Source organism: Adiantum capillus-veneris, chromosome 9 (genome assembly GCF_014529385.1).
Source record: "Adiantum capillus-veneris isolate H3 chromosome 9, ASM1452938v2, whole genome shotgun sequence".
In the NCBI taxonomy this organism is placed as follows: domain Eukaryota; kingdom Viridiplantae; phylum Streptophyta; class Polypodiopsida; order Polypodiales; family Pteridaceae; genus Adiantum; species Adiantum capillus-veneris.
Genome location: NC_140939.1, coordinates 116,002,675 through 116,027,667, shown reverse-complemented (window position 1 = coordinate 116,027,667; position 24,993 = coordinate 116,002,675). Strand labels below are relative to the sequence as shown.

General features: G+C 39.2%; 1 protein-coding gene across 1 annotated transcript in view; it reads right to left on the bottom strand.

Annotated features, from left to right (window-relative positions):
* Nucleotides 1–9,557: 9,557 nt before the first annotated feature.
* LOC147451035 (xyloglucan-specific galacturonosyltransferase 1-like) overlaps nucleotides 9,558–24,993 on the bottom strand; it is an 88,133-nt gene continuing 72,697 nt past the window's right edge. Inside the window, exon 2 of the mRNA XM_086520567.1 lies at nucleotides 9,558–9,794. Within this exon, the coding sequence (XP_086376693.1) occupies nucleotides 9,558–9,794 (237 nt within the window). The remainder of the gene's footprint in view (nucleotides 9,795–24,993) is intronic.

Genomic DNA, 24,993 nt, shown 5'->3' with positions numbered 1-24,993 from the left:
GCTTAGTTGCTTCTTACTCTAGGAGTTTGCAGCTTGCTTGGTGACAGCCAAAGAGGAGGAGAAGCATCTCCTATGGGGCATTGCTTCTTTATAACAAATATAGGAGCACCACCAAGATTGTCCTTGGTTGGAGGAGCAGATGCAACAGCTTGACAGGAGCTGACTAGCATTGAGGATTGTCTTCATGAGTTTACCTTTCATCGACAGGCATCTCAGTGGACCCAGGTGGGTGACAAAGTTACTAGGGAGTTCTATGAGACTGTGGGGCCCCACCATGTACACACCATTATCAGCTAGTTGAGAAGACCCAATGGGTCAGTTGCTTTAGAGACTAAGGATATGTATGTAGTTGCTAATGACTTTTATCCTAATTTTCTATCAGTTGAGCCATAGTCAGAGTGGCAGGATGCATGTAGAGAGCAAGTTTGGACACAGATGCCTTCCCTAGTTATTGAAGAGATGCTTCAAATACTGGAGTGTCCTCTCCAAGTAGAGGGCTTCAGGAGGCCCTCACGGAACTCCCTCGTGTGGTAGTTGTCCAGGGGAGGATGGTTTGACTCCTTTTTTCTTCTTGGAGTATTGGGACATGCTTGGTTCGGATCTTTGTAGCACCTACTAGTACATTTTTCACACTTGAGAGATGCCTGACAGCATAAGTGAGGACTTGATATACCTTATTTCCAACAAGGAGTGAGGCTCCTTGGATGAGATTCGGTAGTGGCGACCCATTACCATTCTCAACTTAGCCTACAAAATCTTGGCCAAGGCTCTGTGTTTGAGGATTTAGCTGCTACTTGAAAGCATTATACATGGGATAGAGACAAGCTTTGTCAAGGAGCGTAGTATCCTTGACAACATTTTTACCTTTTGGGAGGCATCTGCCCTCATGCGCCTTCAAGGAGAGGATCTTGTGATACTCCTTCTTTATTTTGAGAGGGCTTATGCTAGAGTTGACTAGGATTTGTTGGAGGGAACTTTATGCTGGATGGGATTCTCAGATGCTTGGACCAGGGGTGTGTCAGCCCTCTGCATATGTGTGCAGAGTCAAGTGCTCTTGGTAGGGGGAAGAGGGGTATGTTTCATGCTCACACGTTTGGTTAGACACGGTTGTCCTCTTGCCCCCTTCCTATTTTTCGTCTATGCTAAGGTGATGAGCAGATTTTTGACTTCATAGGAGCTTGGCTTGTGTGGTTAGCACTCCCTATTAGGGGGATAAGAGCTACTTGACACTGAGTTGTTGATGACTCAGCCTTGTACTTAGAGGTCCATGAGGCCAATTTGCACAGGTGTGAGTGGGATCTTCATGTGTTTTGTTGTGCATCAAGAGCACTAATCAATTAGAGGAAAATAGTGGCTTTTTGGGATGGTAGTGCTCCTACGCTTGATTTGTTGCCAGGTGAGGGATATACATGGAAACCCCCAGGGAATTTTGTATGTTATCTGGGTTGTTTGGTTGGCTTGGACTTATCCCTAGAGTAGTAGACTTCTCCCCTCCTCCTCTCCAATATTGGGAGGAAACCACTTCATTGGAGTTCTATACGACTCTCTTTGGTAAGGAGAGTTGTAGTGGCCAATCATGTGTTGTTGGATACTATGTGGTACATCATGTCCTGTTGGATCTTCTCGAGTTCCTACATCAACCATTTGGAGAGGCTAATCAAGAATTTTTGTGGTCAGGGAATGACACTCACTTAGCCCAAGCCAAAGTGGCTTGGCAGGTCATCACCCTACCCTGTTCATCAACCCAGCACAGTAGAGAAGAGCCATCCTTGGGAAGCTTGTGGTCAAAGGACTGCTTCTAGGGGAGGAGCCTAGGAATTAGTTATTTCTTCATCGGATTCGAGCTTGAGTCCCTCATGCAAGTGGCCCTTGGAGCCCATCCTCCACGGTTTGTAGCCCAATAGGAAGATTTATTAACTAATGGAAGGATCTTTTCTCGAAAAAAAAGGCTGAATGTAGCTTTTGGTTCCTTTTTTCCCTCTTGATTCACTTACTATGTTTGTGAGCGCTGTGTATAAGACTTTGTGTGTCCTCTCAGCTTGTCCATTAGCTTGAGGGTAATAAGGTGCTAATTTGCAATGAACTACCATGAATTCATCTAGCAAAAATTCTATCACGTCGTTTATAGAATGCTCAACATGTGAATGATATACTAGAGGTGCTATATGTTCTACAAAAGCTATGCTCCATTTGGAAAACTCTCTTGCCTCTATCATTGGTCGTAGTGTTGGGGTGTGTGACACATCCACACTCTCAACTTTATAAAATAGGTCTTTGGTGCATACTTTGTGTCCAATTCATGTCCAACTTTTTCATCCACTCACTGCCCACCATTCTAGCCCAATTTATACTCATTTGCATTAATATTCTACTCATGGTTTGCTATCTTTATTAATGTCAACTTATCTCTTTAATCTCTTATTAATTAAAACACAAATTCTCCACCTAGGCCAATTAATTTCTATTGCATTAGCATCTCAATAATCCTACTTCCTAATCACCACTTGGGCATGAGCATGCCCCACTACCCTTTGGTGATTATAAAAGGACAAAGTTGCATTTAGTGTTTGGTTTCTTGCAGAATCTTCATTTTCATTTTTTTTGTTTAGTGTATTATTGCATAATTATCGTCCTCGATTAATATCTCCATCATCAACATGTTTTCATAGAATTGCTTGTATGTGGAAGAAGCTTTAACCCTGAGCTTTCTGATGACTATCTGTTTGCTCTAATGGACTCCACTCAAGCAATTAATAAGTTGATCAATTTTTGCATTATTGGTGCATCATTAGTCATTCTAATTTTTTCTCCTCACTAGAATTATGTGTGTGTGTGTGTGTGTGTGTGTGTGTGTGTGGAATAGAGAAAAGAATATTACTAGGTGATAAGCCTTAAAGCCACTACTTTCTAAATTAGCAACACATCATTACAAAATGCCGTAGCCCACAACACTCCCTGCATCCATAAAGTCAACCCCACCTCGTGGTTAACACTCTCATCATCACGCATCTCTGCTACTCTCTACTTTCTAACGTAAAGTCAAGAACCGACTATCAACATCCATTGATCTTTTTTTTTTTCTTACGATTGAAATTAAAGTCTTTAAGTTGTAGCCTTTCCCACAGTATTGCCTGCCTTGGCTTCATACTTTGTAGTTGAATCAGCCTTTTCCCATGGTTAGCCGCAATTCTCAAGCAAGGCATTAAGTCCCAACGTCCAAAGTGATCTAGCCTACCAAGGGTCTCCCACACCCATTAAGCCTCAAGTTCTGCCTCAAATTCTTTACCTCAAGCTTCTAGGAGAAATTTCCATTTTTTATGTGGTACCATCAGACACTAGTATTTTTAGTAAATCAAATTGGTCAAGAGCAAGAGGCTACCAATTTTGGCACACATCCTCCGGCCCCCTACTAAGGAATCAAGCAATGTATGTAAAAATTCAACCCACAGACTATCAAAACCCTAGATACACCATTTATTTGCACAGACACCTTTGCATTTGCATAAACTTTTTGCATTGGACACAAAGAATAATCACTATTGGATTTGCAAAATTAACTATTGTACAAGGATCACACAGTGCCCAACAATCAGGTAAGACCATCCTCAATTGCACACACATTTGCAAAAAAAAAAAAGGCACACATGCCATGCCGACATTGGCATTTGCTTTGAAAATTTGATGACACATTTGGAGGGGAGGAGCATCAATGACACCGACACTTTGTAGTCAACATTAGAAACAAAAAATGACAAAAGCATTTGAAATATTTGAATTGGGCTTCATTTTGGCCCTTCCAAAATTGGCGACCTACAAAGCACTAATTGTATTGGCCGACCACCTTGAATAGCATACACTCTCTCAAGGGAAGGCAGTTTTGGCCTAGACCCTAGTGTTCAATTCTCTAGGGATAGGAACCTTTTGATCCTACACCCTATTGTCAAATTCTCTAGGGTAGGATACCTCTGTACTTTTGGGTGCTACTATGACACACACAAGGAGGCTTGTTGGGGTGTGTGACACATTGGCACCACCATACGTGAGAACCCTCTCTAAAATGGAAGTCTATGATTTGACATCTTTGCTTACATCATTGGAAGACTCTCTCCCAACTTTATAAAAGAAGCCTTTGCTACATACTCTGTACATCCACCGACTTTTGCTTCCACTCACTACTCACCATATTAACCCACTTTGTACTCATTTGTATTATTCGTCTCTTCATGATTTGCTATCCTATTAAATGTCAACTTCTCTCTCTAATCTCTTGTTGATTAAAACACATCATGAATGGCTCATTAGAATTTCTACCATATTTGAAATTCTCTACATATAGAGGCATCTCATCTCTTGACCTAGGTACCTTGGTTTGTTGTGAATCGTCACATCTTTTCATGTAGGTTTCAACAACCACAAACAATGTAGGCCACCAAATTCTTGCTACAAGAATTGCTTTTGCAGTTTTGTTGGCAAAAATATGTCCACCTACTGGTCTAGCATGAGCTTTCTCTAGAATAGGAATCTATTCTCTTTGTGGTACACATCAGTAGTTGATCGTCCTTTCCTCTCCTATAGAGATGATCTTCAATCAACATATAATTGTCTGCTCTATTTGGATGGATTTAATCCTTGCTTTTCTCAACCCTTCTGGCAAGGTTCTCATTGTTAGGTAATCCGCAATATATGAGCTCCGTTTAGGTGCTATAGTGATCATCATCAATGTCACATGTTTTATGGGTGCTTTGGTTTCACCAATGTTACATGAACTAATATAGTCATGAACACTTTTTTGCATTTTAGGCCAATATGTACCTAGTCTCCATAATCTCTAATATGTCTATCCCATTGTGAATCCCCATGTTTTGTACATAATCTTGGCTCAAACACACATGTCTCTTGTTTGGATCTATATATAGCCTTAATATGATATCATTTCCTTGCTTATATAGCCTTTCAACTAATAGCACAAGCATTTTGGTTTCCTCAATGATGAATGGCTACCTTTCAACTTGTAATGATCTAATGGTGAGCAAGGGTATAACACATTCACTCCACTTTGGTACCATCTCAATGTTAAAAAGATATGACCCATGCAAGTCATCATCAACCTCAATGGGTGCTTTCCCATGATTCAATCTTGACAAATTGTCAGCCCTCTGTTGAGTTGTTCCTTTCTTCATCACCAGTATGAAATTAAACTCAAGCAATATAATAAACCATCTAACAATACGCCTTGTATTCCAAGGTTTGTTCACCAAGTACAATAGTGCTCGACAATGAATACAAACTTGTTTGCAAGAAGGTAGTATCTAAACTTCTTCACATCATAAGTCATCCTTAATTCTTCTCTTTTTATGGTCATATAATTCATTTCTCCACTATTAATATGTATGCTAGAGTAACATTTAGGAAAATCTATGTTTTTCTCTCCAGGCTGCACTAGAATACATCCTATCACGTAAGCTAATGCATCTATGTTTTTCTCTCCAGGCTGCACTAGAATACATCCTATCACATAAGCTAATGTATCTATATGGACATGGAAAATATTTTTCTAATCAAGAGCCTGTAGAAATGGAGAAAAAAATCAACCTTTGCTTTAATGTCTAGAATGCTTCCTCACATTCATCGGTCAATTTAAATTTTGTGATTGTAGGTTTTGGTAGCAATAATCACTTGAATCTTCTCAAGGTTTGTAGAAATGCCATTCTTGGACACAATGTGACCTAGAATCTTTCCTTGTCTTACCATAAAGACACATTTCTTTGACTTAAGAAAATACAATATGTTCTATAATCTTCAAATATATTCTTCAAGTGTTTTGTGTGCTCATTTTTCAATAGAGAATCAATGTATAAGTCATCCATGTAAATATCTAAGAATAGTCTTAGATACTCCTTAAAGACATGGTTCATTAGACTTTGAAATTTGACAGGTATGTTTGTTAACACAAATGACAATACTGTGAGAAAATATGCCCCACTTTGTAGCAAAGGCTGTCTTAAACTACTCCTCAGGCTCTATGGAAAGCAGGTTATAACATGAAAAGCCGTCAAGAAATTGTTAGCAGCGGCTAACACTTGCACCAAGCATGCACCAAGCAGGGGATATGCTATGGATGTACACAATATTTTCTATTCACATTGTATAAGTTCTTGGGATCATTTGGGAGTTCCAAAGTTGTATATGTTAGCCAGAAAGCTCAACTTAATCCCATAGTTAGAGGGTTTGTGGTGCATGCCCTTATAAGGAACCCTTTTATGCAAAGAGGTCATTCTGGAGTGGTCCTTTTGAGAACTCTCTCCCTAGAGTAGGTCTTGATGGCCTAGCCTTTGAGCTTAATGCCCATGCTTGGAAGGCTAGTGCTAATCACATGTAATTAGTGTAATCCTCTCTTAATTAATCTAGTTTTCATTATGTTGTCAATCATGTTTCTCTACTTTCCTTCATTGTTTTGAAGTGTTGATCTTTTCTAATCTAACTCTTACTTATGCTAAGCTACTCCGATTAGTGGAGTCCTTATCTAACTCTCTCGATTAAGTGGAGCGGGCGTACTCGTGATTGAGGGATTAGAGTTTTCCTCTAATGGTGTGCTTGTGTGTGTGTAGGTTTAAGAAGTCTTGAAATTAATTTCATTATGTATGACTTGATTTGGATACCATGATTGGCATGGTTGGGGTGGCCGACTTGAATGCGATCTTGTGTGCTTAATCATCAATGCATGTAACTAGAGTTGTGCTTGAGAGATTCCAAGATTAGTGTGTTTCACTTCGCTGCTTAATGTGTGTAGATGATTGCTTGTATTGATGCTTGATGTGCGATTAGCATTAGTTGATTTGGGATTATTTCTATTTGCATTGAAGGATGCACTTTCTTGAATCCTCTCAATCTTTGCATCCGATGACGCTCTCACACATTCTTTGTGTCATGCCTCCAAGCCCTAGCCGGGTCATGCTCTCTCTCTCTCTCTCTCTCTCTCTCTCTCTCTCTCTCTCTCTCTCTCTCTCTCTCTCTCTCTCTCTCTCTCTCTCTCTCTCCCCCTCCCCGAATTGAAAGATTTTGTGGGAGATTGCCTATGCTATGGCGAGCCTCCAACATTGGCGCCGCTGCTGGGGAACGGGTTGCCTATGCTAGTGGAGTTGAGGTTGCAAAAGATAAGAGTAATTTGATTACCGATTTCTTGTAATTAGGTAGGATTTGATTTGTGTGTAGTGTAATTAGGTTTAATTAGATGTGTATAGAGTCATTTCACCCCAAAAACCCCTAAATTCTCTTTTGATTTTGCTAATTTTTCACTAAGTTTCACTAATTTTGCATCCCATTCATGCTAATTTTGTGCTAATTGTACTAATTCCATGCTAATTTCAGGCTAATTGTGCTACCCTAACCACTAATTTTGATTTGGAATGTATGCTAAATCCCCTTAATTGAGGACGATCATCACTCTTAATTGTCTAATCTATGCCTAATCATGTGATTGAGTGTTGATTTTGGTCAATTTTTTGATCAATTTTGGACCGAATCGAGTTGCACACATGTGTGTGCAATGGAGTGTCTACGCGAGGAGCAAGGATTAAGCGAGCAAGCAATCAATTGTAAGTGGATTGACATACTCCGTTCAATTTTTGATTGATTAAGTTGATCCCACTGAGTTGCTAAATCATTGCTAAAATTAGGTGTGTGCCCCTAATTGATGGAATTTATGCCTAATTTGATGAAATTGGAATGAAATTGTAATCAAATACGATGCCTAGATGCTTGTGAAATGGTAGTTTTGCATAAATTGTGTGTGCAAACATTAGGAATTGGCCTAATTTGGTTGCTAATTGAGCAAAAAATTGGATTTGTGCACCTAATTTTTGTGTGTGTGCGCAATGCTAAATTGAGTTAAAATTTGATCAATTTTTGATTAAAATTGAGTTAAATTAGCATGTATATACTCATGTATGTGTGATCAAGTGTGCAATTGATGAAATGCAATGAGTGTTTATAGAAAATTTTTGCACAAATCGACGGCCTAAATTTAGGTGTGTGTGCCTAATTAATGGCCAATTATGCCTAAATTGTTAATGATTAATTGGTATTTTACCAATTATGATGATTAATTTGGCTATATAGTTGATGTGTGTGCCTACTTAATGGCAATTGATATCCAATTTGCAATGAATGATTTTGGTGATGATCACTAGTCATAATGATTGAATAGACCTAAACCATTGAGTGTGTGTCGTCAAATCAATTGATCTAGAGGAATGACTCAATTGCGCATAATTGAGAATGATTTTGGGTAATACCATTGTCATGTATGTCTATATGATAGGATATGGTAAAAATTGATTAATTTGTACGTCCATGAGTTACCATTATCACGAGCTTGAAGCTTTGTAAAACGGTAAATGACAGATCCAAATGGGATTTGAGTCATTTTGATATTAGATATGAGAAATTTTGCAATGATTGAATATCAAGTTGGATTGGCCGATGAGAACTTGTGTTCTCATTGAGTGTATATGCATTGTGCAATAACCAATTGATAGGTTTTAATGTCAAATCGGTGCATAGAATAATTACTCTCAATCAAAGACACTATGTCCAAAAGAGAATAAATTGAATTATTATTGAATCAACTTTTTGCGTGTATTGATCAAATGATTTTGAGAGATATTTTGGTGTAGTGATCCAAATGTCAAATGACAACAATGGTAGTTTAAATTGAAATAGATCAATGCATTACTAAGACCTTATCTAAGGAGTTACCATTGGGATATACTCACGCTTCTCTCTTTTGTTCTCGGTCATGGGTACAACTCAATTCGTGATTTCATTGATGTCTAGTGATGCAACACTCATCATACACACATACACTTGTTCTTCGACATACATTGCTTGCCGTGGCTCAAACTTACTCATGCCGACATATAGTCAAAACACCTTGTCATGGGAAGCTTCCCCTAAAAAACAAAAAAACAAAACAAAACAAAACAAAAAAATAAAAATAAAGGAAAAGCCTTTGCATGTCAATTGGTTGCCTTGGCGGGTTCCTGTTCCTGGCCTGACTGCGAAAGCTACGGAATCAGATTTTGTCTCCTACCTTGCCCACTTACCTTGGCTTGACCACACACACACACACACACACACACCCATTTTTGGATTTGCCATGCGTGGCTCGTAGCGCTACACAACTCACACACACCCTTTTTTCACAAGAAACCAAACCCCACCAGGGTCTCCTGCAATTTTGGCGTCTTCACACACACACACACACACACACACACACACACACACACACACACACACACACACACACACACACACACACACACACACACACACACACACACACACACACAAACAGTGGTGTCAATAGTGGCCATTACCTCCTTGGAGCATATGCCTCGGCCCATTTGCCTGTTGACCCGGAGAGCCGCCAATAAACCATTGAATTACCATAGCCTCCATCTCTCTCGCAACGCCTAAACAGCTGCTCCCCAAGTCCTCTAGACACTAACAAATGGCCTGAATGCACGGTTCGGACTACGCAATTGCACTGGTTGCCGTCAGACTTCAACCCATGCTTTCAGAAGATCAATACCATCGTTGTGATGACCAGGCCCACACAGTACATTCAGAAGCTCAGTACCATCGCTGTGATGACCAGGCCCACACAGTACATTTAGAAGCTCAATATCTTCGCTGTCATCCGATTCACCATGCGAGGTCGGCCCATGCTTTGACAGGGCGGCAAACCTCTTGTCCCTGCCCACAGACGAAGACCCAGTGGCCCACCTTGGAGGCTTTCAAACCTGCACGCCTTCAAAGAACATATAAAAGCCCTGCCTGGCCGGAATCAACACACACACCTACACACATGCTCCCTCTCTTTGGCTTTGGATCAGGATCTCCTGCTTGCCTCTGCATTGTCCAACATCACTATCCACATCGATCGCTACTGCTGCTGCCGAATTTTCATGCAGGCCCCCACACACACAGATGATCACCTCTCTCTCTCTCTCTCTCTCTCTCTCTCTCTCTCTGTCTCTCTCTCTCTCTCTCTCTCTCTCTCTCTCTCTCTCTCTCTCTCTCTCTCTCTCTCTCTCTCTCTGGCGAGTCGCGACCCCGTAGCTACAGCCATCGCACTGAGCAAAATACTTTTTTAGGAAATTAAAAAAAAAACTTAAATTTTAAAAATAAAATAAAAAGCTAAGCATACGTTCCCACACACCTGACCTCCCTTGCATTCGAGTAAATGGTTCGTCAACGAGAGAATTTGGTATGTGAAACCTGCTTTGATGAGCATGAATTTCTTGTGTTACTTTAGGCTAATGTAATATGCTTTTGCGTACTAGTATATTGCTAGATATGGTACTTGAGGGAGCTTGAAAAATGACTTCGTCTTATGTTTTGTCTTTGCTATGCATGCGATATGAGAGCTAGCTGGATGTGAGCATTGAGTGGGTGCCTAGATTGAGCAAGAAAAAAAAGCTATTGCACCAAAAATTTGCCTATGTGCTTGATATGATTGAAGTCTCATTGCACTACAGAGAAAAAAAATAAAAATAAAAATAAATCATTTTTAGCATGCATATGAGCTTCATGTGAGAGTCGCATTGATTTATGAGTTGTGCTTGCTTGGTCGGGACTTTATGTTTGGAAATGACAGTGCTCGTACATTTTAGTGCTTGAATTAAATGTAAAACCTTGCATAGCACTAAAATCGAGCTTTTTTGGATGAACATGGGAGAGCAGTGTGTGAATGAAGAATGCGCTAGAATTTGAACTTGGCATTGCTCGATATTTTTTTAGTGCTAAATTGAGATTCTTAAATGGCCATGAGATAGCATTGAGCATGCTTTTAGTGCTTGAGTTGAATAAAAAACATTTCAAAGTACTAAAATTGAGCTTGTTTTAAATGGCCAACAGAGAGCATTGGGGGTTGTGATCGATTGAGCATATTTTTAGTGCTTGTATTGATTTTACAAATGATTAAAAGCACTAACATTTGAGTTGTTTTGAAGGGGTGTGGCAGGAGTGTGATTTCATTGATCCAAGGAGGGGTCGTCATTGCCATATATTGCAAAGTTTGGCTAGTTAGAGCCATTCCAATTCTTTGGATTAAAAAATTGTATATATGCTAGCTCATAGCCATGTCACAAAAGTTAATTTTTTCATTTTGAGCTAGTGTTTAGCCAACTTTTGAGCTTTCAAGTACATACTTTGGCTAGTAAGAGCCATTCATTTTCATTTCATCAAGTTGTAGTCATCTCTAGCTCAAAGATTGCTCTAGAAATTGTAAAATTTATTGAGCTAGTTGTTAGCCAACTTTTTGAAAATCTTTAAATTGTAAAACTTGGCTTTCAAGAGCTACTTCATTTCATTCAAAAGTTGCATTATTTTCAGCTCTTGGCTTGTTTAAAATTCCATATTTCATTGAGCTAGAAATTAATCGACTTTTGAATCATGCATGAGAGTTGGTAAAAATTGTCAAATGTGCTTATGTAGAAGCATATTTTATCTCTCATGGTTGTTATGTATGCATAAATTTGCTACATTAGAGCATCATGTGCATAACCAAAGGCACTTTTTTCCGTTGGGTTTTTTCCCTTTGGAAAATTCGGGTATGTAAGACCCTAGCTTTAGGTATTCATTAATGTTTTTTTGTGTGCTTTTGGATTTCAATAATTGGCTTTTGTAGCATGTGTTTACACTTAGCTTCAAAAGGCTTCTTTTTGCAAATAAAAAGGATCAAGAGACTTCTCTACACAAAGGATGCTTGCTCAAGGATGCTCAAAGAGCATGAATAGGTGTAATCCTTCCATGATTGTCACGGGAACCGAATAATAGAGATAGACAGCAAAACAGAGGAAGAAATCTTTGTATTGATAGTGTTTGATACAACAGAGGAGCAATTGAATATATATATGGGCGCACTCCTTTGTACGGAGCTCGAACCTCCCGACCACCCCCGAGCTTCAATTCGCTTGCATGCAGCGTCTCACTCGCACTCGCACTCTCACTCTCACTCTCACTCGCACTCGCACTCGCACTCGCAGAAGAGAGAATGGTGAATGATCCCCAAACGCACCACCCGTCGTGCTTTTATCCTTCTTTTCCTCGAAAAGCCTGCACGATTTTCGTACCAAGTATACCTGCGAGAATAATATAAGAACGTGATCGCTAAGCGATCCGTAAAGGTTAGATTTCTATCATGACACTTTGCACAGATCCTGTTTCACACATTGATTTCTGCATCGCTTACAAAATAGCCAAAAGAACATACTCGTGCAACCAATTCAACATGATAATCAAAGTAAAAAAACATAATTATATACCTTCATAATCTCAATTGCCATACTCTACCATGAAGAAACAATCCACTTCTTGGTTGATAGCAGGGAGAACTGTATGATGTTGTAGGTCTGTCTGTCCCTGTGTACATTACACTGCTGCTGCCTTCTGTTTGTTTTCATCATAACTTTTACAAACAAACTCAGAACAGAGCAATTTAGGTACTCAAAACGACGGGAATAGGTCTGGTCTACAAGACAACGCGGACAGAATTGCGAAAAACGTCTCTGTTTGGCTAAAAACGCAACTTTTAGGTCGCGACTCATAAAATCTCTATTTTTGGGTATCCACTACTTTTACAACTTATTTTAAGCCTACCCATGCATTTTAAGCTAAAACACATAAATATAAAACATTGATATTAATAAAAATCTCAATTTTACTGTTCATAGACAGACTATATGTTATTCATTAATCTTTATCAAATTCGTCTTTAGTGTATTATTAAAAAAAAAAGAATATATGTTCTCTCTTAATATTTCAACTCATTCGTATAAGTTCTATTTAATAGACTATTCAACAATCTTTCAAATCGTGCTAACGAAAGATATGCTCTGCTACATTCTTTTCGACTTTAAGAACTTCAAATATTAGTCCTATTACATTCTCCCCTTATCAAAATTAACTCTGTCCTCAGAGTTGGTCTAAAGAGAGAAAAATTCTCTTTGCAAAACACTAAGATCAACCCATGATGCATCCTCTACTGGATAGTTCTGCCACTTAACCAAAACTTTCACAATGTCTCTATTTCTCATATGTTTAAAACGCCTATCTAGTACTAAGTCTGATTCTACAGTCAATGGTCCGTCATCTTTCAACTTAGAGTTGTCCTCTAAAACATGATGCACATTAGGAACATACTTTTGCAATAAACTCACATAGAATACATGATGCACTTTAACATGAGAAGGCAATTCCAATTTGTAAGCTAATGAACCAATGCGCTTCAAAATTTTAAATGGACCAACAAATCGTGGAGACAATCTTCTATCATTTCCAAGAATCAAATGAGACTTCTCAGGAATAACCTTTAAAAAACCATATCACCAGTTTCATACTCCACAACACGATGTTTCTTGTCATAATACGGTTTATGTCTCTTTTGAGATTCTCTAATATTCCCCCTGATTTTGGCCGACTCGCTATCCATTTTCTCAAGCATCTCACGTGAGAGTTCTACTTTATTCCTCGAATTACGAAAATGAATAGGTGTAGGATAGTTATAGCCATACATTGCCTCAAACGGAGTCATCCTAATAGATGAATGATATGAACTGTTATATGCAAATTCAACCACCAAAGGCAGATATTCATTCCAATTAGATTGGTTTTCATTGACAGACATTTGTAACATATCTTCTAAAATACGATTCACTCTCTCCGTTTCCCCATCTGTTTGAGGATGAAAAGCAGTAGACATGCGTAACTGGGTACCTATAGAGTCAAAAGTCGCTCTCCAGAAATGAGAAGTGAACTTAGAATCTCTGTTAGACACTATGCTCTTGGGCATGCCATGCAAACAAAATATCTCTTTCATAAACAAGTATGCAATGGTCAATGCAGTATAAGTTATTTTTACAGGAAAGAAGTGAGCTTATGTTGTGAGTCTATCTACCACTAGAAAGATCGAATCATACCCTCCACGAGTAGTAGGAAGTCTAATGATAAAGTCCATGGATATACACTCCCACTTCTATAAAGGAATGTCTAAGGGTTGAAGGTCACCAGGCATCCTCTTATGCTCAATCTTAACTTGTTGGTCTACCGCTCTAGGCGGAGGTATACCAGGAAGATCGTCCGGAACACATCCTTAACTTCATGTAAGAGATCCTCAATAAATTCTCGATTTGTCTCTTTATATTTATCCCCAGATTCTCTTTAATCTCATTAGCAAACACAAGCAACGTCTCACACAAGCAAACACAAGCAACGTCTCACACTCTTATCTAAGTCACCTTATCAATTTCATTGCCAAAACTAGATTTAGAATCTCTTTCTTTCCACAAAGAGCGTGACTTATCATCATCAAATGATTAAAGATATATTTTTCTTTCTTAACAATCAATCAAAACATGATTTTCAATGATCTAATTGATACCAATGATAACATCATGCATATCAATGTTTATGTTATAGAAATCATCTTTATGATTTCAACTCTTCAAAGAAAAAAAACAAATTTTCTACTAACTCTTTCGTGGAACTATTATTACCACTAGTTAAGTCCACAAGTCTTTTAACTTCTCGATTTAATTTCAAGTTTAATTTCTCAATCAATTTAAACGATAAGAAGCAATGAATACTATCCAAATCAATTAAGAAGTTCAAATTTTAATCTCAACTTCTACGCATAAATTCGATCTCACAGAAGCTTTCAAAGGACATATCAAAGACATAAAACATCACAAAGAAGGGGTAGATGACTTACCTTTATCGTACGCATCGCCAAAAGTCTCCAATTGAGCCATCTTGGTACGTATTGTCTTATCGGTCACCTTGCTCGAGCATTCGAAAGTCTCGTGGTCATGTTCTCGATATTGAAAGTATAATCCAAATCTTTGAGTTCTTCAATCCACGCTTCTAAATCTTCGCATATCTTTCTTATGCCATCAAACTCTTTAAGCTTAGCCTTCGTTAAGAATGATTTGGTTGTCGCTTCTCCCATATCGTCATCGTTTCTTTTGGCGGTACCCCAGCGCCGCCACGATGATTATTGTTTGCAGGTGGATTAGCATGGTTTTCACCTTCATGTTGGCCATCAAGTCTACATAGATATCAAGCTCTCGTGCTGCTTTGCCCTACAGAGCCTCAGCACACTCTCGATTTGCAATTTTCAGATCTTCTCATAGTCGCCGAATCAGGTCTTCTTGCTCCTTCATCCTCCTCTCGTATCCTTCCATGTCCAGAATCAACCGCTTGCTCTGATACCAATTGTCACGGGAACCGAATAATAGAGATAGACAGCAAAACAGAGGAAGAAATCTTTGTATTGATAGTGTTTGATACAACAGAGGAGCAATTGAATATATATATGGGCGCACTCCGTTGTACGGAGCTCGAACCTCCCGACCACCCCCGAGCTTCAATTCGCTTGCATGCAGCGTCTCACTCGCACTCGCACTCGCACTCGCACTCTCACTCTCACTCTCACTCGCACTCGCACTCGCACTCGCAGAAGAGAGAATGGTGAATGATCCCCAAACGACCGTTGTACGGAGCTCGAACCTCCCGACCACCCCCGAGCTTCAATTCGCTTGCATGCAGCGTCTCACTCGCACTCGCACTCGCACTCGCACTCTCACTCTCACTCGCACTCGCACTCGCACTCGTAGAAGAGAGAATGGTGAATGATCCCCAAACGCACCACCCGTCGTGCTTTTATCCTTCTTTTCCTCGAAAAGCCTGCACGATTTTCGTACCAAGTATACCTGCGAGAATAATATAAGAACGTGATCGCTAAGCGATCCGTAAAGGTTAGATTTCTATCATGACACTTTGCACAGATCCTGTTTCACACATTGATTTCTGCATCGCCTACAAAATAGCCAAAAGAACATACTCGTGCAACCAATTCAACATGATAATCAAAGTAAAAAAACATAATTATATACCTTCATAATCTCAATTGCCATACTCTACCATGAAGAAACAATCCACTTCTTGGTTGATAGCAGGGAGAACTGTATGATGTTGTAGGTCTGTCTGTCCCTGTGTACATTACACTGCTGCTGCCTTCTGTTTGTTTTCATCATAACTTTTACAAACGAACTCAGAACAGAGCAATTTAGGTACTCAAAACGACGGGAATAGGTCTGGTCTACAAGACAGCGTAGACAGAATTGCGAAAAACGTCTCTGTTTGGCTAAAAACGCAACTTTTAGGTCGCGACTCATAAAATCTCTATTTTTGGGTATCCACTACTTTTACAACTTATTTTAAGCCTACCCATGCATTTTAAGCTAAAACACATAAATATAAAACATTGATATTAATAAAAATCTCAATTTTACTGTTCATAGACAAACTATCTGTTATTCATTAATCTTTATCAAATCCGTCTTTAGTGTATTATTAAAAAAAAAAAGAATATATGTTCTCTCTTAATATTTCAACTCATTCGTATAAGTTCTATTTAATAGACTATTCAACAATCTTTCAAATCGTGCTAACGAAAGATATGCCCTGCTACATTCTTTTCGACTTTAAGAACTTCAAATATTAGTCCTATTACAATGATTTTGCTCTTTTGATCTCTTCATTCTCTTGCTTGGTTTAAGTGAAATTTTGCTTCTAAGGTATGGTTTTTTTTCATGTTCGAAAGCTAGGCATTTTAAAGTTTCAACACTTTGCTTTGTGAAAATTAACTCATTAAAAAAATTAGGTTTTATGTGTGCTAATCATAGGTAATTGGTCTTGACCTTAGGTTAATGTACGTTCATTTCTTGCTAGTACTAGATTCTTAGTGATAGTCTTAATACTCCAGTCATTTTTGTCATGACCTAGGGCTATGATTAGGCTTTAGTCTTTTTTAGTCTAATTGCCATTAGTATCTCATAAAGGAAGCAATAAAAATGTGCTAAAAAATGAACCATGAAGCAAAGAAGTGTCCAAAAAAGTAGCAAAAATGCTACTAAGGCACATGAAAATAAAAATTCTATGTTATGTTGTGTCTATGTGAGGCCTAGCTCCTTATTGGCACTTGGTAGGCGAGGGGAATCATCTTGGCTCGCTTGGTCAAGGCCCTAAACCGATGCCCTAGGTTGATAGGGGTTAGCCGTCGCCTTGGTAAGCTAATAGGCTTTTGGAACACCTTCTTGAGGGTTCAAGGAGCTGAGAGTCGCACCTAGACTTGCCTTGGGGTGGTAGCCTTGTGATTGTGCTTTAAATTTTCAATGAATGACTAAATCAAAACTTCCATGAGCTTCAAAAAACTTTGACAATGTACTAATAGATGAGGAGCTTTTTTTATAGCCCATAGACATGATAGATTTGAATGATTTATTAAGAGTTTTCACATAGTTTTTAGGCTAGTAGGTTTATTAACTTTCATTAGCCTAGGGTCATAATTGATTGCTTGGGTTTCATGCATAAAACTGAAATTTCAAGTGGTTTAATCTTCACAATAGTTTGTATTTTTTTTCTTTTTGTTGTTTAGTTTTTGGCTATGATTGATCCATCTTTTAGAAGCAAAAAATCACTTTGCATGATTGTTCATTTATGCTTCATGTTTTATTCATTCGTGGTGGCCTTTGATGCTCATTACTTGTTCTTATGTTTTGCAGCTCAACATTTCTTCCATGGACTTACTTTCTACCATGTCACCGTGTCTTGCTTCACTGGCACACGAGGATGTGTGCCAAATTAGGAAGGGGGGAGTGTTAGCAGTGGCTAACAGTTGCACCAAGCATGCACCAAGCAGGGGATATGCTATGGATGTACACAATATTTTCTATTCACATTGTATAAGGTCTTGGGCTCATTTGGGAGTTCCAAAGTTGTATATGCTAACCAGAAAGCTCAACTGAATCCCATAGTAGGAGGGTTTGTGGTGCATGCCCTTTAAGGAACCCTTTTATGCAAAGAGGTCATTCTGGAGTGGTCCTTTTGAGAACTCTCTCCCTAGAGTAGGTCTTGATGGCCTAGCCTTTGAGCTTAATGTCCATTCTTGGAAGGCTAGTGCTAATCACATGTAATTAGTGTAATCTTGTCTTAATTAATCTAGTTTTCATTATGTTGTCAATCATGTTTCTCTACTTTCCTTCATTGTTTTGAAGTGTTGATCTTTTCTAATCTAACTCTTACTTATGCTAAGCTACTCCGATTAGTGGAGTCCTTAACCAACTCTCTCGATTAAGTGGAGTGGGCGTACTCGTGATTGAGGGATTAGAGTTGTCCTCTAATGGTGTGCTTGTGTGTGTGTGTAGGTTTAAGAAGCCTTGAGCTTAATTTGATTATGTGTGACTTGATTTGGATACCATGATTGGCATGGTTCGGGTGGCCGATTTGAATGCGATCTTGTGTGCTTAATCGTAAATGCATGTAATTAGAGTTGTGCTTGAGAGACTCTAAGATTAGTGTGTTTCACTTCGTTGCTTGATGTGTGTAGATGATTGCTTGTATTGATGCTTGATGTGCGATTAGCATTAGTTGATTTGGGATGATTTCTATTTGCATTGGAGGATGCACGCTCTTGAATCTTCTCAATCTTTGCATCCGATGATGCTCTCGCACACTCTTTGTGTCATGCCTCCAAGCCCTAGCCAGGTCATGCTCTCTCTCTCTCTCTCTCTCTCTCTCTCTCTCTCTCTCTCTCTCTCTCTCTCTCTCTCTCTCTCTCCGGATTGATAGATTTGTGGGAGATTGCCTATGCTATGGCGAGCCTCCAACAGAAATCTATAAGTTCCCTTTTCTTACAACTCATTCTATCACATGATCTATAATAGGCAGGGGATAGTTGTATCATATCATAACTATGTTTACCTACTTGAGATTCACACATACTCGTAACTTCCTGTTTTTCTTGGGTACTATCATAATTGTTTAAACCCAATCTGTCTGCTCAATCTCATAAATAGACTCTGCTACTTTAAGCTTGTTTATCTCCTCCTTGATCTTCTTTGCAAAGGTCTCATTGAGGTCTCATTATATGTATAGGGATGTTTCTTGCGAGGTTTTGCATCGCTCTTAAGGGGTATTGTGTGTTGAAAGATGTTTAGATCTACTTTCTTAATATCTTTGTATGACCATGCAAATACATCTCCATAATCCTTGAGCATGGCTATCAAGAGATGCTCTTCCTCCTCAGTGAGGTCAGTGGCAATATAAAACGATTTGATTCCTCTCCTAGTTCAACTAATTCTATGTGCTTGGCTTTCTCAAGACCAACATAAGGCTGCTTCAATCTCTCCCTGGGGATTGTAATCCATGTCCCACCATAGAATCCTCTAAAATTTTTAGTCTTGTTCTTTGGTACCCTCTTTTTGATTCTAGGTCAGCTTTCACGTCTCTACCATCAAATTTTAAATATTTTAGAATTATGGTCTTCTTGCTCAAAATATGAATTTTTTACCTTTTCGCCTCAATCTTTTTAGCCCAATTTGACGGTGATGATTCCTACTTACCCTACTCCTATGTGCTGAAAAGAAACCAAAGAAAAAATGAACAAAAGAATGCAAATAAAAGTCGTAATGAAAAATAGAACAACACTCTCAAAGCAGTGAAAAAATTTGAAGAATGAAATGCCTTTGGCTATCTCACTCACACTCTCTTTATCTCTCAAAAATAGATCTAGCTAGTCCCTTGACTCTAAACTCTATCAGACACTATATGTATGAAATGGATGACAAATCTTTGGATAACAAAAACTTTAAATACACACTAGGTCACTCACCACCTAAGGATCATTCCTCGGCAACGACGCCAATGTTAGTAGGTCATCGTGAGATGGACATCCATAGCATTGATTTCTAACACTAACATACTCGTGTCAATACTCAGGGAAGTGACTCGGATGGGACACAAAGACTCTTTGAGGTTGTCAACCTCAACAAGTAAACCTAACAAGAAAGTGAGTCAATCTTGATAAGCAAATCAACAACTCAAAATAAAAAAGATGCATATATCCTATCGCATCGCTCTTGATCATCATGCTATCTTAATGACTAAACAAATTTAAATAGCCATGGAACTTTTGGGGAATGTCTACTAGGTCTAAGGGAACAAGTCTACAAAGTTTGACAGCTATCTAATAAGGTACCAAAATCACGATCTATCATTAACTAGGGCAATTAAACTACACCAAAACCATCCAAATAGTCCACCATAAGGTCTAATAACACTCTCTTATAGTCAAAATGTCATAAAAAAAAGTGTAGAGCACTAAAATCTGAAGTTAAGGCTCACAAATACTTAGTCACAAACCATGATAGAACTTGAAATGCTTACACTTTCACGAAAGAACAAGAGAAGAGGACCACAATACAAGTTTTAGGATTTGAGATAGATTATCCAATCAAAAGTTATATTCATTACAAAGTGGAGGTGAGAAGCAACTTGGAAGCACGTACAATAGAGCTCTTTCTTTATACAAAGATTGTCTCCTTTTCAAATCACATCCATTGGCTTAAGTACCTAGGGCTTTTAAAAATGGCCATTGATGGCCAACTACTTGGGCCTTACATACAAGATGAGACATTTCTAACTCAAGAATCTGTAGCTTCAAGATTAAAATTACATCGGCTCATGTACATGGATCTTGAAAAAATAAAATAAAATACAATGTACCAAAATGTGGCTTCAAAATCTATGTCCAACTAGGTGGGTGCCCATAAGCTGTAATGGTCAAACAGTTTCTCTATTGAATCCTTGATTTGCTAATACTCGACTAAGGTACATAAAGACTTATGATGCTTGATAGAATTCAATACCTGATCGTTTGACAATATCAATCTAATTAAATAATCAAAAATCTTTTTTTTGAATTATTTTTTTGTTCTAGCTTGATTTCACCAAGTCATGCAAAATGAAATAGTCAGATGCTAGTTAGTGTATTAGTTGCAAATATCCTAAGATGGGCTTTCCATTTCTTACTCCTAAGTTGTCACAATAACTCAAGATCTACCGCACTCTACAAGCATATACAAACATGATAGTTAAAATTTTCATTCAATTTGGAAAAATGGCCTAAGGATCAATCTACAACCCTCAATTTTTGAAAACTCGGTCTTTAGTATCAAACAGTGTCCAAATAACTCCAAATTTTTCAAGCTATCTATAGAATAGGCAACCAAAATTTCTCACTCTAGTTAGCAAGAGATAATAAGCATGGTTATTATCTACTATCCCATAAAAGCATCTTTTTGCACTTTTGATGATACACATTGTTGTAGATGCGGTCAAGGTGAGCTGAATCAGTTTTCAACAACTTTAGACTAGTTTTGCATGAAATTTTACTAGTTTCAATAGTTTGCAAACTGTGATACTCAACGGCAATCTCATTCAAAACTATTCCAAATCACTTGAAATTTGGCACATGTACTCTATTGCTATCATAGATCAAGGTTCCTTCAAGAAAAGTTCAAGAATATTTTGTTTTGGCCAAGGATATAATAACCATGATTATTGTCTACTGGCCTAGTATGAAGAGTTTTCCCAGTTTTTGACCCACATTAGTATATAGTAGGAATAGGTCACTTTACAAGTTTCACTTGGTTTGGATCAAGTTTCAAGTTTCTAACCCAATTTTTGTAGATGTTGAAGGACTTAAGTAGATTTTGGCATAAATATCGCTCACTATGACACCAATTTTAAAACATCAATTCAACAAGAAATGGTCCCACGTGTGGTATGCTCAATTGATGATAATTTTACAACTTTGAAGCGCAAGATAATTAGCACGATTATTATCTAGGTGCCCAAATTTGCAAGATTTTGATCTTTTGACAATTCCCACATATAGTGGTATGTTAAGGTTGGTATGTTTACAAGTTTCAATAAATTTGGATGAGTTTTGATGTACTTACCATCACTTACCAATTGTTGAAGTAGAGCAACTTTGGCATCACTTTTTAGCTCAATTGTGATCAAAATTCTTTGAGCCTTTACAAAACTTCCTATACTTTACCTAGACAAGCTCAAACTTGACCCAAAGTCCAATGTGAGAACTAAAAAAAACTGTGATTAGTATCTCTCGGTCTAAACTTGTACTTTATGCAGATATTGGTGGACACGTTTTCTACAATGTATTTTGTTGGATGGATACACCGCGACAGACGTCAGCACAACGAGAACTCACCAAACATGTAATGTCAGCTAAAGACGAAGCTCAACCCGCAGGCGCGTGGAAGCAAGCATAAGGTGTCAACCTACACTCGACCGACTCCTAACTAATTCCTACAGAGGTCCCTACCAATTGTCTAAGTCACAGCCTTCAAGAGTGCAAAAGAGGAAACTTCCTACAATGCTTGCTAGAGCCGAACACCCATCAAACACTTTCGAAACACCATAGAACTTGAAGGAGACCCTACTAATACCTATAGGCCGCTCTCCCTAAGGTCTATGAACCAAAATCACAACCGAAAACACCCGGTGCAGAAACACGTAGGATGTCTGGCCGAAATCTGCAGGCCTTCCTTTCTGAAATATGAAGTGCCTAATGTATAGTTCTACTCAATGTGAACGCGTGGATATGCTGCAATGTGAAATCAGATAACGTATGCTCACCCAAAAAACCGATGAAGCTCATAGAAGGAGCTCTCAAAGCCGGACCGTACGCGTGCAATGTTGGTATCGGCGCATAGCTCTAGTCGGGGGCAACACGCTGCACTTCTCCGCACTCGATTCCGACCACCGTAGCACACGTAGCGTCAAGAAGAAGCTCACACACTCTCTCTCGTACACAGTACGCTCACTCATAGACTTCAAAATTGTTTTAAAAATGACAAAAGGTTTTTTCATTAAGGTCAAAAGTGGTATATATACCTTACAACTTCTCAAACCCTAAAGTTCCAAAATCAACCATCTACTCAATCTAACTATCAAAACTGGGATACAATTTGGAAACTTCTGTAAGTCCCAATATTTACAAGGTGAAAATTTGGGTTTTCCTCAATGAATGAATAATTACAAAAATAATAGTCCGTCGAGTAGTTAGATGCCGTGGGGTGTGTCCAGCTTCTAACATCCCCCCCCCTCCTTGTTCATGTCGTCCCCGACATGGCCTTGATAAGCTGCTTCATCTTATCGTTTCCCGCATCTTTAGCAGTGATTCGTACTTTGCATGTAGATTCAGCATTGTGGGGCCAAAGATATCTGTATTCATGGTGAAGAACCCCGTATAGAATGCTTCTTCAAAATCCTAGAGGTGATAGGATGGTAGAAACATAATTCTTTGATACAACGCATGTATCACCTCCTTGGAAGGCTGACGTGACATCATAAGCACATCTGTATGTGTCCCGGAAGAAGAATATGCTGTCGGTCACCTGGCCTGGCTTGAAGGTCTCAAACACTACTAGGATGGTTCTGTAGATTTTTCTCATCATAATGCATGTAAGGTCAGGTGAGCGAGTGAACAACTTTATGGCACCCGTGAGGGTTTTCACCATGTATTGGACACTTATTCTCTCACCTGCCTTCACGCCCGGCAGCTTTGGGTAGTTCAGCCAAGTGGATTGGCTTCTTTGTAAGATTTCTTGTGTCTTCCACGTCCTAACCCTTGGTAGAGGACAGAAGCTGAGGTTGTCTCTGATATGTTTAGGTGCCTCTACCAAGTGGATTAGGTATTGTGGGTACTTGGTAAGCCAAGCCTTCCTCCACTTTGGCTGAGAATCCACTATGAGCTTAACTCCTTCTGGTCTCGAGGTGTTTGCATTGTAGAGAGGGACTGTTGGCTCTTCTCTGCTTCGCCTGTTTATTGATGCTGCCTCATATTTCAACAATGGATATGGGAGAGAGGGCTGAAGCCACTCACGCCTGAGATTGCTGGCGTCAATCTTCTGAATGGTCATAGATTTGAAGACCCTCTGATCCCATTCCAAGGCTTCCTTTGCGCTTTCTCTTAGCTCTGCCTCTATTGCCTTACACAATTTTTCCTCCTCTTCTTGTGTTAGATCCTGCGGCTCTTGAGAGGATCTTTCTATGCTTTCCTCTTGCATGGGTGTGTCCATAGGATCTGCCACATTTTCGAGTTCGATGCCCTCATTGGCGGCTGGCCCTGAGCTTTCTGCCTCTGATTGTTGCTGTCCTTTTAACTCCTCAATTTGCCTGAGGAGTGTTTGTTTTTCCGCTTCAGCTTCTCCGCCCATATTTACGAGGAGGTCATTAAGCTCAGCGTTTACTCTTTCCGCCTCCTCGAGCTTTTTCTTTATGCTTTCCACCTCTTCTTGTAGTGCTTTTTAGCTGTCCTCCATTCTTGTTTGCATTGCTATAGAACCTTCAGCCATCATTAACCTCTGCTTTTTCTCGAGAGTCAGCTCCTTCTGAATTTCTTGCATCTGCTCTTCATATATTTGACTGTCAGAAATGATTTGAGTCGAGCTCGTAGCTCTAACTCTAGTAGGTGATGCTGGCAGCCTCTGGATGGTTTGATCTTCGACTTTTAATTGGTCCTCGAGCTCAAGGACTTCATCCAGGCTTGCTTCTTGTTCTATCTCTGCTTTTTCCTTGGCATTTCTCATGGCCTGTACTTCTTTTGTTTCTTCTGCCAGCTATAGTGTCAGATTATCTCGTTCTTTTTCAGCATCTCGTAATGACTTGCTAAGCTGCAGGCACTCTTCTTCAGCTGCTTGTATTCTTTTTGCTGCTACCTCATTTGCTTCTTCCTTTGCTTGGCAATTTTGTAGAGCCATTGCCAAGCTGGCCTGGAGGTCAGCTTCTCTCTCTTTTTTCCCTTGGCTTTGTGCCTGCAGAGAATCCCTTTCCATTTTGGTCTTTTCTTCGGTGGCCTTTCGAGTTATCATTTCTTTCTCTAATGCCATAGATTGTGCTCGTATTCCAGCTAGCTTTGTCATCACCACGTCCCAGTCATCAGAGGGCGGGCGTAGGTCTACCGTGTCGGTAGCAATTTCTTTTAGCTCCACTAGCCGAATGCCTGGCATCTGTTCTTTATGCCCTGTCCTCGCCAAGTCGAATGCAAGTGTGGCGGCTTCT